The sequence below is a fragment of the Amblyomma maculatum genome, chromosome 7 (assembly GCF_055883805.1).
Source record: "Amblyomma maculatum isolate TAMU_Amacu chromosome 7, ASM5588380v1, whole genome shotgun sequence".
Taxonomy (NCBI): Eukaryota; Metazoa; Arthropoda; class Arachnida; order Ixodida; family Ixodidae; genus Amblyomma; species Amblyomma maculatum.
The window spans coordinates 107,648,260-107,663,374 of NC_139350.1; the positions used below are offsets into that span (position 1 = coordinate 107,648,260).

The window sequence follows — 15,115 nt, forward strand, 5'->3', positions numbered from 1 at the left end:
AATGTTCCATATTTGTCAATCAGTTTTGAATAGGATGATTTATTACAGCACATTGGAGTGCTTGAAAAGAAGATAACGATAACTGAAGTCCAACAAAAAAGAAAAGGAGAAAGAAAGCAATGATCGCAGATTCCTTCAGGAAAAAAAAAATCTGGAGTTCTCAAATGCTTCTAGTCACCCACCACCACCAAGTTTGCTAAAACATGAGCGCATGAAAAGAGGTGAAGTTGTCCACACGCTTGTCACAAGACCAGGAGCAAATACAATACCACAGAAGGTTGGCACATGTCTAATCCATGAAATATGCTAATAGCCAACTGGAACAAAATGAAACAATCCTGTGCCCACATGCTGCTTCTGACTTGTGCAAGGGCATGCGATGTGCTAGCTGGCAGAAAAAGTAACCACAGCTGTAGCATCCCATCTCAAGGCAAAGCATTCTTGAATCTGCTGTCAAAATAGTGACCCCCCATGCTCATCGCTACCAAAACAAACATATTTAGAATTCCATAACCTCCCGCACTGAATTTGACACTGTGAGCAGGACTGATATCTCCGGGACAAAATTATTATTATTTCAGAACAATCAAATATACTGTTAAGAGTGACGAAAAGGCAGCCCAAGCAGCGGCCAAGGTACGGTGACATCACTGCATTTATGTAGGAGCTGCAGCCAGAAGCAGTCCCCACAAAGTTTTCTTTTTGTTAACAGAAAGTACTTCGGTTTGAAAAATTGTTTGCACAGCTGTGAAAAAAAAAAAAAAGATTACTTTTTACAACTGAGGGAAATGAGTGCGACTGCACTTTGCACAGCAGCAAAACGACATAAATGCTCCCACTGCTCCAGCCAACCAGTGCACACTTCTGGGGAACCATTCGTAACAGAGGCGGAGGTCAGAATACAGCCTCTGTTCACAATGGCTCCAGCAGTAGAAAATATTAAGTGGGTGAACTGGCATTAATTCCTTATGTCACATCATGTGATGATCACATGTGCCAACTACCAGTGCAGCTGCAAACTCTGCCACGTCAGGGGCCTCACAACAGCTTACATCCTGCACAGCAGCGTTCAGTCACGTCACATGACCTTGTGACGTCGTCAACCTCCTGATCAATAGCATACTTTGAGACAGAATTAGATTCCTGCTAAGTGGATGCTACCTGGAAAATTGTAGCATTTCTTCAACTGTTGAAATGCTGCTTCCCTTGTTGCACTAGGCGAACTTTACTCTTGGTACCCACTAGCAACAGCAGAGTCAGTGCAACGTGCAACCATACTGGCAGAGTGTGAGAGTCCATAGTCTCAGGCAATGACACACAACCAACTCACCAGAGGCCGTCATAGCTGCTGGAAACAATGAGCGAGCCGTCTCGGTTGAAATGCACCTGCAAAACATCCAGACAAAGCAAATGCTACACTCCTGCCCTAAGCTGGCACGTTTCCGTTTAGGCAGGCTCTTCAGTTTAATTCAATTTTGATTAAAACCCATTTCTTTATTTCATTAAGCATCATAAAATTAGGTTGAGCCCTCAATCTGCTTTAAAAAACATACCTTGGCAGCACAGAGAGTATTGTACCGAAACTTGTAACCACTTTGAACCTACTAGTTAGCTGTTGGCGACTAGAAAACCTCCTCTACCATTTATCAATGGTGCTTCATTATTAGAAAGTGCACACAGGAAGCCCCCAAATATAGGTATGGACCTTTTTTCGTTTATTATGCATACAATGCACGAAAAATACTCAAGAGTTGTTTGGTCCTATAGCCAGAGGGCTCGTGTTTTCTTGCAGCCACTACCCATAATGCCAACGCCTACGTCAGGTTTTCTACATACAGGGCATTTCAGCGTGTTGCAGTAACAGTTGCTGACGGCTACTGCTAGATTTCGCTTATTAGCTTCTAGCGCAGCCACCCACAATGGAGGCTACTCACAGCAGACACCGGGTCCGAATGGGCAGGCAGCGTCTTGAGGCACTTGCCCGTCTTGACATCCCAGATTCGCACGCTCTCGTCAAACTGCAATGCAGAAGACATAGGAGATATAGAACTGTCAATGCAAACCCCACTTGCCAGAACGAAAACTTAGCCTGTCCCAGTGCCGACGAAAAATCCTCAGTAATACCACTTACACTTACGGTACTGGTAAAATGAAATTTGCAGCACTTTGGAACACTGAAATTCTTATTTTTTATTGGAGCAATAAAACATTGACTGGATAGAACTCTCGAGCACATACTTTTTAGTTTCCTAGTTTTTTTAAGTTGCTAAAGTTTGAGCGTATTTAAAGGTACGCTACACCCATCAAGTTTCTCATCACTACAATTAGTAACATACCACGGGCATTCAATTTCATGTCTTATAGTGTACAATTAAAAATAAAAGGACACTTTCGCAATACATCATGCAATGTTGACTTGTATGTCCATGAAAAGGACATACCATGAATACACCACAGAGCACAGTGGTTCTCATTTACAAAGCCTAGAGAATTTTATTAAATCTCTCCCACACTCATATCTATCCAGTTACTTAATTTATGTCTGCCAGTTCTGTCAGGCTCTTAGATAAAAGTGTTTCATCTAAACACGTTGGCATGAACTACTGCAGTGCCACGTTTTGAAAGCGGAAGCAGCGGAGACTGCTGCATTTTTCACGTAAAAGCGCCGTCGTCGCTGAAATGCAGCGAGTTGTATCAACTGCAGTCGCACGTCAATTCATATTTTACCGTCCTGAAACTTGCGGGGCTCTGCGAAATTTCCAGTAATTAAGCACTAGCTAAGGGACAGTCGGTGCTGCGAGTTCGTTATATCAAGGTAAACCGCCGCAATATGTTCGTTACATGGAGTCTTGAAATGCATGCAGTTCAATGCGGGCGCCATTGGGGAATTGAAAAATTTCGTAATATCAAGCGTAATATCAAGGAATTTGCCACATGGAGGTTCATTACATCGAGGTTTAACTGTATATACTATCTAGCCACACGTTAATGGTGTTCTGATTAGTGGATTATTCTCAGTTTCTATAAACAAATGAGTGAAAATGTCAAATAATTTGAAAACTAACTGACATATTAGAAGAGTAATTACATATTTGAAATAAGCACAGAAAACTGATTAACTATGTGAAGTTTCATTGCATTTAGCTTAAAAATAAAGAAAAATGTTCCAAGAACCCTGTCCCCCCCATCAAGAATATTAATTTCAACGATAAATCCAGAGTAGACCTAGACATTAATGCCTTTTAAATGCTTCTTTTCTGTTTCACAGTATGCAAGACACTGAACTATGGGAAGCAATATACCGTAATATCATCCTGGTATGTGCAGGGGTGGAAGCAGGCTCGAGCCTTTCAGAGCAGATCACGGGGCACAAAATGCTGTTTCAAAGCAGCTTTGGAGAAAAAAAATGGATTTTGAAGCATTCACATTTTGGAGCTTCTTTAGTTTCAACACGCTGGCAATAGGCTCTGCATGGCTTTAAAACACTCTTGAGAACTCATCTGATGACTGACAACATCATGGCATCACCCTCATAATGCTTCAAGTATACTTTTTGTCTGAAGCAGGCTGTCTGAAAGAGCAAGGAGACTCGATGGTAAAGAACCTGCTTGTTGTCACAACAGAACCATTAGAGCAACTCGGGTAGTTCTTTGTTACCTAATGGCTTGAGGCAGTCTGCAGCAACTGCTTCGCTCCCTGCCTTCATTTCTCTCACCACTGGCAATTCAAAATGCTGCCAAAAGGTGCTCTGGCACATCTGTTTGCAATTCCCTCCAATCACGTATGCCTTAAATTTACTTTCGAATAATTATGCTCTATGCTTTTCTAGTTAATGTAATGTGCATTAGGCCTAGTGCGGGATGCATTACAACTCTGCCACTGGTGTGCTGCCATCGTTTAGACTACGAAATCCCCTAGAGCGTGTACACGCAACTCAAAGCATGCCACCACGCTGCTGTGTTTGTCATGGTTGCTTAAATGCACTGCATTAGGTTACGTTTTCTTTTGTAGGCAATGTCACTAATAGCCATTTGTGTGGCAAAAACCCATGTTCTGCAAAATTTGATGGCAGAACATCGAAGCAGTTGTTTTGGAGCAAGACGGAGCAGGGAAAGCAGAGCAGTGCCCCTGAGTGAGTTTGTAAGAGTCACTAATTATCACCTAAGCTGCATGCACAGAGCAAAAATTTCTTCGAACTGAAATGCAGCATTACATAAGTGGAGAGGCTTGCCACCAAAGCCGAGAACTGCATGGCTCTCATCCTAAAGTGAATCCATGGGACTCTGATCGCAGCAAGCAGACAAAAAAACAAAACAATTGATGCATGGCACACACACTTGCAAAGGAAGGCAGAAAAACCACTGCAGGGTGTCTACCAAGTTGATGTTTCAAAATTCCCAGATTTTTCCAGGTTTTCCCCCAAGTGCATTTGTAAACTTCCCTGAATGACACAGTACTGTTTTATGCTAAAACGGGTTGACACAGTGCCACCTGATGCTATCACTCTCTCGTAAGCATGTTAAAAAACAAAAACAATATAATCAGTTTTGAATGGTAAGGAGCAGCGTTTATTTCATTTAAAAGCAAAACAGAAGGAAGAGGTACTAGATCGTAACAAATTAATTACCTTCGAAAAAGTACTATAACCAACTAACTGCAAATCAAATCGAATACTAGCAGACTGACTTCTCGGACTCCAATAATTCACACTTGCGCGATATTTCGGACTTCATTCAGAAACAGTCACGTGCATCGTAGGAGCGTGTGCATTTTCTGGACCGATATTTCGGACTCTACGGTGTCCAAAAGTTTGAATTTTTGATCCAAGTTTGGTACCAGCAGTACTGTGGGAATCGTTTTTTGACCGAAGTCACGCTTTTGCGGCATGACACAGACTCGAGCAGGTATTGTTGTCGCAAACAACCGGTTTTGAACGGCTGTGAAAGCTAAGCAAAGCAGTCATCTGGAGGGACTAGCTGGCACTCTGTTCCCCATTGCCATTTGAGGTGGTGGCAATAAGAGAATGCTCGTTGTTGTCATCATAGTAGCCTACAATGAGCACGTGGGCTGAAAATGGAACATGAGCACTGTCTGCCGCGACTCGCTCCAACACTACCACCGCCGGCGGTGGGAAAAACGGGAGCGGAGGGGGGCATTGGCGGCGTGCAAATCCATTGCAAATTGGAAGCATCGCAAATTCTCACAATGTTCCCTATCGCCTTGTGGGAGTTGTCTACTGAGGAAAACAACAAACAAGGGGAGGCGGTGGCCGTCAAACAGTCTGCGTGAGATCCATAGAAAGTGTGTGCTCTGCCACCGGCTAGAGCGCCAGGGAAGTGTCCACTTTCAACACGCTTCGAAACTCGAAGTGCCGCTGGCACTACAGCGCATTCTGCCGCCTTGCTGGGATAGTACACTTGACAGCACAATGCAGGAGGCCGGCGGTCGCTGAGGAGAGGATGCGTAACGCCGTATTTTACAACTCGTGCAATGCCAGTCCGCTTTTTATCGCGGGTTTAGTTACCTTTAAAAAGAAGTGAAACTAATTTTCCATGAAATAAGTACAAATTCCCTCAGTTTTCCATGAGTTTTTCCAGATTATCTAAATTCCCTTAGAATTCCCGGTTTTCACGGTTTTTCCGGTTGGTAGACACCCTGCCACTGGGAACTTCTCAAGTGCGACAGCAAGTTGGAGCAATCTACCAGGGCCAGACCAAACTTGGGCTTCACGCACCAGATGAGTCACCAAGCTCTCTCAGATAAAGTACTAGTGTGTTCCTTTCTACAGTACCCTGTGTATTTAACTAACATCAAACTTTTGCTTCCTTAGTGGCACAAAGGAGGCGAATACAGAGAGTGTGAATGAAAAAGCCCTAAGCTTCGCACGAGGCTGCAGATACTAACCGAGCCCGAGACAATGAGGTTTGACTGCGGGTTGAAGTTGCAGCAGAACACGTAGTTACTGTGGCCCTTGAGAGTCTTGAGGCATTTTCCCTGCAAAAAAATAACGCACCACGAATCAATGCTCCACTGCCAAAAACACAGCATTCATCCACTTTGAATCAAGGCAAGGAAAAAAAGAAAGAAAAATTACAGGGGATGCGCTGCCTTTAAGGATATGTTTGTATATATGCACTTTATTTACTTCAGTAATATTGCCAGCCTTTGACACTAGCTCACTAACCTGCTTAATAGATGGCCCCACTACCTCACATATGGTCAATAGAGTACAGTCATAAGCTACCACGATGTGAAAGATCACCAGACACGGATATAAAGCCATGCAAGGCGTATGAAGGTGCTTGAGTGGCTTAGGAGTGCAGCATGCCCGACTCAGAACCCAAGAGCCCTGGAAGGTTGGTGCCTACCCACCCTCATCTCAAATGAGCCACCCTCTGACATATCTGTACCCATCTGCTAGAGCCAAGCGCTCACAATGACAGCCCCAAATTTTCTGCAAAATGAGGCCTTTACTGCTATCTTGTTAAGAAAACCAAAAGTAAAACAAAAAATGCTTTGTCTATAATACGACTAGTCGAAAACGAAATCAAATATGAATTGCATAGTGGCAAAGCAGAACCAAATATGAACCAACTATTGGTACTAATCTTCACAACTAGACCGAGCATCGGGATGAAACATGCAATCATGCAAAAGACTGGGCACTCGCCGCATACACAGGAGGTGCATGGCGGGTGCTTGGTACAAGCTTTGGTCTCAGCAGGACAGTATGTGGTGCCGACAGTTTCGAAAGAGTCATAGAGGATAGAGGAAAAATAAGGCTGGCCTGATTCGAACCTTGTTTCTAACTTTTTTTTAAAGGATCAGAAAAGTTGGGAATGCATTCCATTCATTTCAACTAATATGAGCTATCTGATTAGTTCGAATAATCAAACAAGAAGATAGTACTAGATTTGCAATTTGTAATTTTCAAATACTCGCACACCCCTAACAGAAATGTATCAAGCAAGGCATGCAAAAAGAATGCCGGAAATTGTCTTTATAATAGTGGCCTTGATGTTTTACGGTATGTCTGGTAGAGCATGTGTCTTCCTTTGCTTATTTTGTGAGCATGAGCACTTTTTGCATAATGATTTCACATGGAAGGAAGGAGTTGTAGAGCTTTAACCTCCATGAGGAAAAAGTTGGCTGAAGAGAATAAGCGTCATAAGGAAGCTTTAACAAAGCATCAGCTATGCCTTCATCACTGCCTTATACAAAACCAAAGCAACAAGGAAGGGCATCCAAGGTGAGCACTTACACTGCTTACTTCCCAGATCTTGAGTGTCTTGTCATCCGAGGCACTCACCAGAAGCCGACTGTCTGTTGACCATGCAACATCCGAGATGCCCTGCGTGCACCACAACAGTTTGCTCATTACAAACTAGAATCTAATCATGGCCCTGCACACGGTGTCAAAGCAAGGCAAGGACAGATGTGAATAAAAGGAAAGAAGCGAGCAGTGTGCTTGGGATTAATCTGAAAGGATGACACTCGGCTAAATTCAACTCGTTAGCTGTGCCACATGCGCACAAACTATCCACCTTGGGTGCCTCGATGTCCAAGCGCCTCCATTTTCAGAGTGGGGTCACCCTTCATACCACCCTGCACCACCGTTCTCCTTTCTCAACACACGTTGGGTACCACTCGCTGGTCTTATACTGCCCTGTACTTGAGCGGTATGGTTTGGTGACTGAAGGCCATCCTCCAGCACACCTCCCGTCCAACTTAACCAGACAATTTCATAGTACCAGGACAGCCAGCCCATCTCTATACACAGGTGATCCAAGAAGCCGTTGGGAGAAGCACTACTTGCAGGGGCAAGCAGTTCGATACACAAGGTGATTTGTTAATCATTTACTTACCCAAACAAAAATGAATTTACAATCTAGCAACTGAGAGAGATACAACTTTGCAGTCCGGCAGGTGGTTTTTACACCAAAGCAGAAAGCACCAAATCATCAAGCTCTGTATGTGACAGAGCTTGATGATTAGGCCATTAACTAACAGTACTTAATTAACTTTATTACTTTTTTATTTTAAGCAGCCCTATTATGTTGCAAAACTGATTGCCGTCAACATTAAAGGAGATATCAACTTTTAAATTTTCTTAATCAGCAGTGTGGTTCAAAAAACTGTATGTCAGAAATTAGCATTTGAAATTTCCCCAAGTTGAATTTCCCTCAGTGAATAATATAATGATAACATAATCACGTTAGGCGTGGTAATGATGCCAAAACATATAAGATATGCAATGGACATTTTATGAATGTGACATGGTGGAAAGCCAACTCAAAGAGCTTTCAAATATGCATTTTTGACGCTCCATAATTCAAAGCACACTGCTGATAAAAAAAATTATCTAATCATCATTATTATCTAATCATCAAGCTTTATTATGTACATTACATAGGCCTTGGTGTAAAACTCACCTGCACAGAAGACGCATACGAATCCTTTGCATTTTAAAATGGAACGGGAGCCTCTGAATTCGCAGAGGCTCTTGTTCCGTTCACTTTTTTTTCCTGCGAGTTGGCGCAGTCTTCACTATAGCTGTTAACCACAGAAATCGAATGAAATTGCTTCGCGCGGTGCATTCATTCATTCACGGCATGAGCATAAAGTACAGCTGGGTCGCAGTCGCATAGACATGACATGAAGTGGCATGCACATGATGAAAGCATGACTGCCCAAGATATTCTAACTGGAGAGTTATAGTGGTTACAGATTATAGCTTAGCATGATCCGCTTCTGCAGGACACCACTGTACATGGCAGTCTTGCTTCCCAGCGGTGTACATGCCTGCCATGTCGGCACCAATCAGTATGTGCACTGGCAGCCGCTGTATCGGGTCATGCTAGCGCATGGGTGGTGCGCACAAGCAGATCACAGTGGCAGATAGCGCTATGATATAGTACCTCCCTAGTATCAGCATATAATCAAAACATGGGCAGCGGCAAAATTCGTAATTTTTACGGCTAAGTTTCTGCACAAAAATTTGTTTTCTTCGTCTTCAAGTTATTTTTTTTTTTTTTTTTTTTGTCAGGACTATTCGATTATTAGAACCATTTTCTTGGTCCTGCCGATCCGAAAAATCAGTCGGAGACTGTATTCAAACTTTTATTCTAATTATATTCCAATCCTATGCATAATTGTTTCTGTAATCAAATTTGCAGTCATTCTTAAAGGGCCACTCACTGTCCAGGGTATGACTTTTGAAGAAAAGGAGCCCAATGCTTCGATCAGGTAGCAGAGATAGTCTGTGCAAAATGCTACAGCAATATGCGCGCCGCAAAGCAGCAAAGATACAAATCAAAGCTCTCTCATTCTCCCCTTCGGGAAACCAGCTTCCCCGTTCTCTACACTGGCCCGTCGTGCTGCTAGGCTGACGTCGAAAGGCAACGACATCCATTGGTCCACCTCACTAACTGACAGGTGAAGGATAGGCGTACATGACTAATTGTGTGTGCCGTTTGCTGCATGCGTTTCCCTCACCACGGCCGGACTGAATGCAATGAATGCAGTAGTGCGCCCTCCCTCGCCCGTTTCGTTTTCGCACACGCAGAGTGGCACACCCCACCTCTCGTCAAACGCGGAGGAGGAAGTGGAATTTGGCTTGCGGAAGCTAGACGACCGGGCAGGAGAGTGAAAAACCTTTGCGAGGGAACGGGAGGAGAGAAACACGACAGAATCGGGTGATTGCGGTGGCTGTAACCGCGTTATTAATTACTCTTTTCAAAAACATTTTTTTGGCCTTGCGTTTTGGGGGCGAAGCCTCGGAGTCACCGGGGAAGAAAATATTTTCGACCAGAGGGTGGACAGTGGCCCTTTAATCTAGCCTCTCCTTTGCCCTTGCAAATAAAGAGAGTATTTCTTTCTCTCCATCAGTCATCCGTGCAACAAGACTTTCACTTTAAAAATTGGGACAATTGACTACATTACGCGTTGAAAATGCAACAGCATTAAAGTCCGATGTTTGCTTGGCCTGCTTCCCCTCCTCTGTCACTGCTGCTGGCAGTATGTGGTGATCCTGTGCATTTGCCAACGCTGCACCTACAGCGGCATACTTCCCTGTCTCACCTTCTCAGCTTGTGATGGTTTTCTACCATAGCAGACATGTGGCGTTGATTTAACAAACCGATACAAGGATCTGTCTAGATACATTTGCACACGAACAACTGCAGCTGCCAACTAACACTGAACCCACCATCACTCTTGGCCATGTCACATGGCCTCATTACATCACACACCACTGAACAAATCAGCAAATTTTGTGACACACAACTCCAGATGCCACTCATGGGGCTTTTAATGCCATCGTGTTAAAGCTGTGAAAAAGAAGTCAGTGCGGTCTGTGCCCGTGGATTGTATAAAAAGGTGGACATTTTGTATCCGATATGAATCAATAATTACACAATCAGCCTAAGTTGCCTAACAAACTTTTTGACTTCAGGGGCAATGTTATATGCACAATTGAAGGCCATCGACACTGAAAGCTAGTCCGGCTTTTAACTTTCCTTAATCACCAACATGGTCCATATATTTAACATCAACAATATGCATTTAAAAGTTTGTCGAGAAGGCTTTCCCATGATGTGTGTTTGCAAAATTAACTTAGCGAGCTGCCTTCACAGAGCAAAGGTTGCATGACTACTACAGGGCAGTGGCCTCTCCCACATCCCTCCATTCAATCCTCTCCTGTGCTACCTACGACCTAGTTGTTTCCCAATTTTAATCAGCCAACTAACTTTCTCCTCGCCCTGCTGCCCTTGACTTCTCTCAGAATCCAGTCAACTACTTTCCTGCCCATCGGTCATCTTGCCATCGCATTACATGCCCTGCTCATGCCCATTTCTTCTTGATTTCAACTACAATGTGTGTTCCTCGGCCCACTCTGCTTGCTTTCTGTGTCTTAGGTCCATTTCACATGCTGCTACCAAATGAAAAACGAAAAAGTTTGGTGCAGTCACTGGTGTCGCTGTGAGATTTTCGGCATGGGCGCACTCACAAGCAAAGGCATGTCCAGCGAATTCGGTCAGAGTGAAGTGCCGTGACACTGTGTCATGTGTGGTACTTTAAGGTTGCCAAAGGGAGCTCTTCCGAGAACTGTTGCCGCAACATCCGATCTGTTCTTGTCATGTTGGTCTCGCGTCCCCATTGGGCCACGACCTGTCACGTATTGGGCTCACGTTTCGACGCAAGAATGCGCGCAAGAAGCGAACGGGAAAACTGCCATCGGCTCAGGCAGCAGCAGGTGCATACATTTTTCCATCCGGGTTCCCCGGCATCAGCCAAGGGACCGTGGGTTATGAACATGCGTGCACCTTCTATGCTTGCTTGAGACCAAGCAGGAAAAAATGTCTGCCGCTCGCCTGTGTGGTGCCGACGCTTGCGAGACTGGGAGACCTGATTAGGCACAATTCTCTGTCATAGCTGGCCAGTGCCGGAGGCGACGCACAATAAGCCATCGACGTGCTACCTGTGTCGAGATGTGCTGCATACATCCGTCATCCTACCTCGTGATGTGTCGCATGCGCTTTAATTCTTAAGTTGGCCGTGCCGTACGCAGGCATCCTTAGCTCCACTTTGAATGCGTGAGTAGCTATTGCCTTGAGCACAGCGCTACGGCCCCACTCTCAGGTACTGCGACCGAGCTGGAGGTTGTAAAGAGGTCTCAGGGTTAGTGAAGTGTTTGAGATACAGGTTTCTGTGCATTAAACATTTCTGCTTATACCTTGGAGCGGAAGCACAGGCGCGTAGTGTATGCTGACTGTGCCCTCACCTTGCTCTGGCATGAAGTTCAAAATTAATCCTACAATGTGAAACGGGCACTGCACAATGCTTCCCACGAGAGCAGTGTATTTTACCCATACATAATGAGGTTTCAAATTTGCAACATGAAGCTAAGATGCCACGAATGCAGAACAAAAAATAGTATTTTCACTTCAAAAATATATCTAAAATTCTACTTAGCACAACCTATAAAAAAAAAATTAAAAGCCACACAGCCTAAATGAGCAACCTGTGCGATGTGAAGGCACACCTTTTTATCCTTGAAATTCGTATACATGCACAAATAGCCTAAGGCACAACTACAGAAAAATGCATCATCAGGAGGATGCTTCGCATGTGCCAGTCACTATTGACGTGCAAACAAAATCCATCATAATGGTCTAGCTGACGTTAACACTCTGTTTCCCGGCAAAAATGTCGTTCCTTTTTGTTTTCAACCTTGAAATGTGCAATGCCATGCTCGAACCCTGCTGTGGCCCCCTCAAAGCTGCACACTTTTTTCATCCCATCTGGCTACCTTAGGCTGTCACTTACCAGTTTGTGGCCTGAGATGGTCTTCTCAAACTTGCCATCATAGGCTCCCCAAATCTTGATGAGCTTGTCAGCAGCTGCACACACCAGGCATTCAACAAAAACACATTAGGCAGATATGTCAGGGCTGACAGACCTTTCTCTAAAGTCTGAGATGACACTAGAACAAACTCGGTCTCAAAGGTCCCACACTGCCCCGTAGAGGACAGTGTCCCAGCTGGAGGCCGCAAGAACTAACTGCGACAGAGTCAAGTCTTGCTCCCTGCCAGACACACTTTTTGCCACGTGATGCAGAACCATTCAGTGGCGCACAAGTGGTTTCCACATCCTACATGGGTGCAGTAATATGCTATGACAGTTCTTAGTTCAAAGCTATGCACTATCTTGCAAAATGCGTTTCTATGATGCAATTCTTGGCATTTTTCTTTTTTTTCACCACAGACTGTTGAATAATTAAATAACTCGGATGGTTCTTTACATGCACTGCTGACTAAACCATTCAAGAAAGAACTGCCTAATCATATTACTTGACATTGATGCATTCAAGTGCCTTGTAACCCATCCATGCTGTGTCTCTAACAGAAGAGACAGCAGTATTTGTAAATAAATAAGTAATAAACTTTGCAGGGGCTGCTTTAACTTAAAGGCAATAGACAAATATGAAGGCAGCTAACAGCCACTGGCACCAAGGAAAGCATAGGGGATTATTATAATTTTTGTGTGTGTGTGTCAATCAAATGTGAAATAATAATGTAGTCATTGAGATAAGCGATTCCAAAAGTAACGAAAAACAACCACATGGCTCCAAAGGGATCCGAACCTACGACCCCATGGGTCATGGGTTCAGATCCCACCGGCTACATGAGTTATTTCTTCTACATTTTAATCAGTTACTTCCATGATTACATCATAATTAAGGCAAAAGCCTTTGTTGGCTCATGTGCACAGTGTACAGGAAGTGTGATCAGAAAATGTCCACTGCACTTTTAAAGAAAAAAAAAAACCTGTTTTGTCTAATAGGAATCGAACCCCTAACTCTCCGATCCCCAGCCAAGCGTGCCACCCACTAAGCCATGCAGGACTCGTGAGTGGAGATGGCAGGACTCATGTACCCTGCCATCTCCACTGCAATGCAGGGGGCACCACTGTGCATGTGCGCTCCACCACGAAGAGCTCCGGCAGATGCAAGCTCTGCCGCCATTGCTGCTTTGTAGAAAAGAGGAAAGGTGGCATCCCAGGCGTGCACGCCGCCACAGAGAAGTGAGAAAGAAGGTAATGGCAACCCCACGTGTGCGCGGGCCACTGCATTAGCTGCACTTAACCACAGGACATTGGGTAATAGGTGCGCGGTATTCGATCAATGTCATTTGGCATACGTAACTATAAGGTGGCGAATTGTCTGCATCGTATCTAGTCATGGATTCTAATTCTGGTGCTGGGATGAGTGCATAGATGGTTCTACGGAGAAGCTGCGCCATTTCTGATGATCCTATAATCGTTACAGACAACAAAGAAATCAATAAAATAAACCTTGAAACCAGCATTGTCTTATATCAACACAGCTATTGTTAGACATTCGGTACAGCAGTGTTGAACGACTAAGTGTGTCTCAAAAAAAAAAAAAACAGCACTGTCAAACAAACACTACAGTAGAACTAGTCCCAAAGGCTTTTGCCCTATCACTCTTACAGGATTTTAAGTGCCTCCTATCATTTTTTTTCGCATTGATGAAAAAAAAACAAAAAAACATGCATGATTCTAATACTTTTAATTCTGTCAGTGGCCATCAGCCACTGAAAGGAAAGCATTAAGGAAAGTTTTCAGCAACGTAATAACAGGTTCCTAAATTTGCTTGGTTACCATAAACAGTACCATGCAGACAACATAAACAACCGTTTGTTATTAATAGTATGATTTCTTGATGGCGATGCCCCCTGATCCCAAAATGCACTATAAAATGTGAGCTGAGAGCTTAAGGTGATTCAGGCAGGCTGCAGAAATGAGAGACTTTCATAGACATCAGATTGTTAGCACAAAGGTTACAACCACCCTTTCAAGCTGGCCAAAACATATAAAAGTGTGGTCAAGTTTCAGTGCAAATACAGGCAGAAAAGTACTGAGAAAATACACAAAGGCCCATGTGGAGATGGAGCCCATTAGCATACACACACTGTCCTATCCTGCTATGGTATGTGAAAGCAAAAGGATATGAGGTATCCTTTCCCTGGCCAGTGAGCAAACCTTTAGATCATCAATGCAACGTAATAACTAACCGCAAAAAAAAAAAAAAGAAAAAGAAAAAAAAAAAGACACATCTGAGAACATCTAAGCTGCATGGCTTGGTTGCTCAGTAGGTGCACAGGATACGTGTAACTCTACAGCATGCAGGAAAGCCCGTTTGTGACACCACACTGTCGCACCACATCCAGTTTCGCATAAAAGATACTACAGGGAAATGACGTGCAGCTCTGTGACACCGATTATGTGTTCCTGTATATGCTCTTGCGGGGGCCCAGCTGCGAAGCCTTTTTTTGCCATACCGATGCATGTCGATGCATCGGGGTAAAGAGCAGCACTGAAGCATGGCTGCTTCTGTGCTGCTCACACAATGTCAATCCTAATGTCAGCAAGTCATCCAGCTCCAACCGAGACTTCCATCAACCTACAGTATTGTCAGAGAAGAGCAATTTGCAACCCTCGCCTTACCATCCCCATTAGCTTAGTTGGCGGAGCAGCTGCCCTGGACATGTGGTGGTTTGAACCCCAAAACAGGACTTTTTTTTTTTTTTTT

At 44.0% G+C, this 15,115-nt stretch overlaps 1 protein-coding gene across 1 annotated transcript in view; it reads right to left on the reverse strand.

Moving 5' to 3' along the window:
* Positions 1-15,115, reverse strand: part of wds (WD repeat-containing protein wds) — a 44,921-nt gene that overhangs the window by 17,453 nt on the left and 12,353 nt on the right. Inside the window, exons 4-8 of the mRNA XM_084609345.1 lie at positions 12,328-12,401; positions 7,262-7,351; positions 5,905-5,994; positions 1,935-2,018; positions 1,331-1,386 (exon numbers count right to left, since the gene is read on the reverse strand). Coding sequence (XP_084465471.1) covers positions 1,331-1,386; positions 1,935-2,018; positions 5,905-5,994; positions 7,262-7,351; positions 12,328-12,401 — 394 coding nt within the window. The remainder of the gene's footprint in view (positions 1-1,330; positions 1,387-1,934; positions 2,019-5,904; positions 5,995-7,261; positions 7,352-12,327; positions 12,402-15,115) is intronic.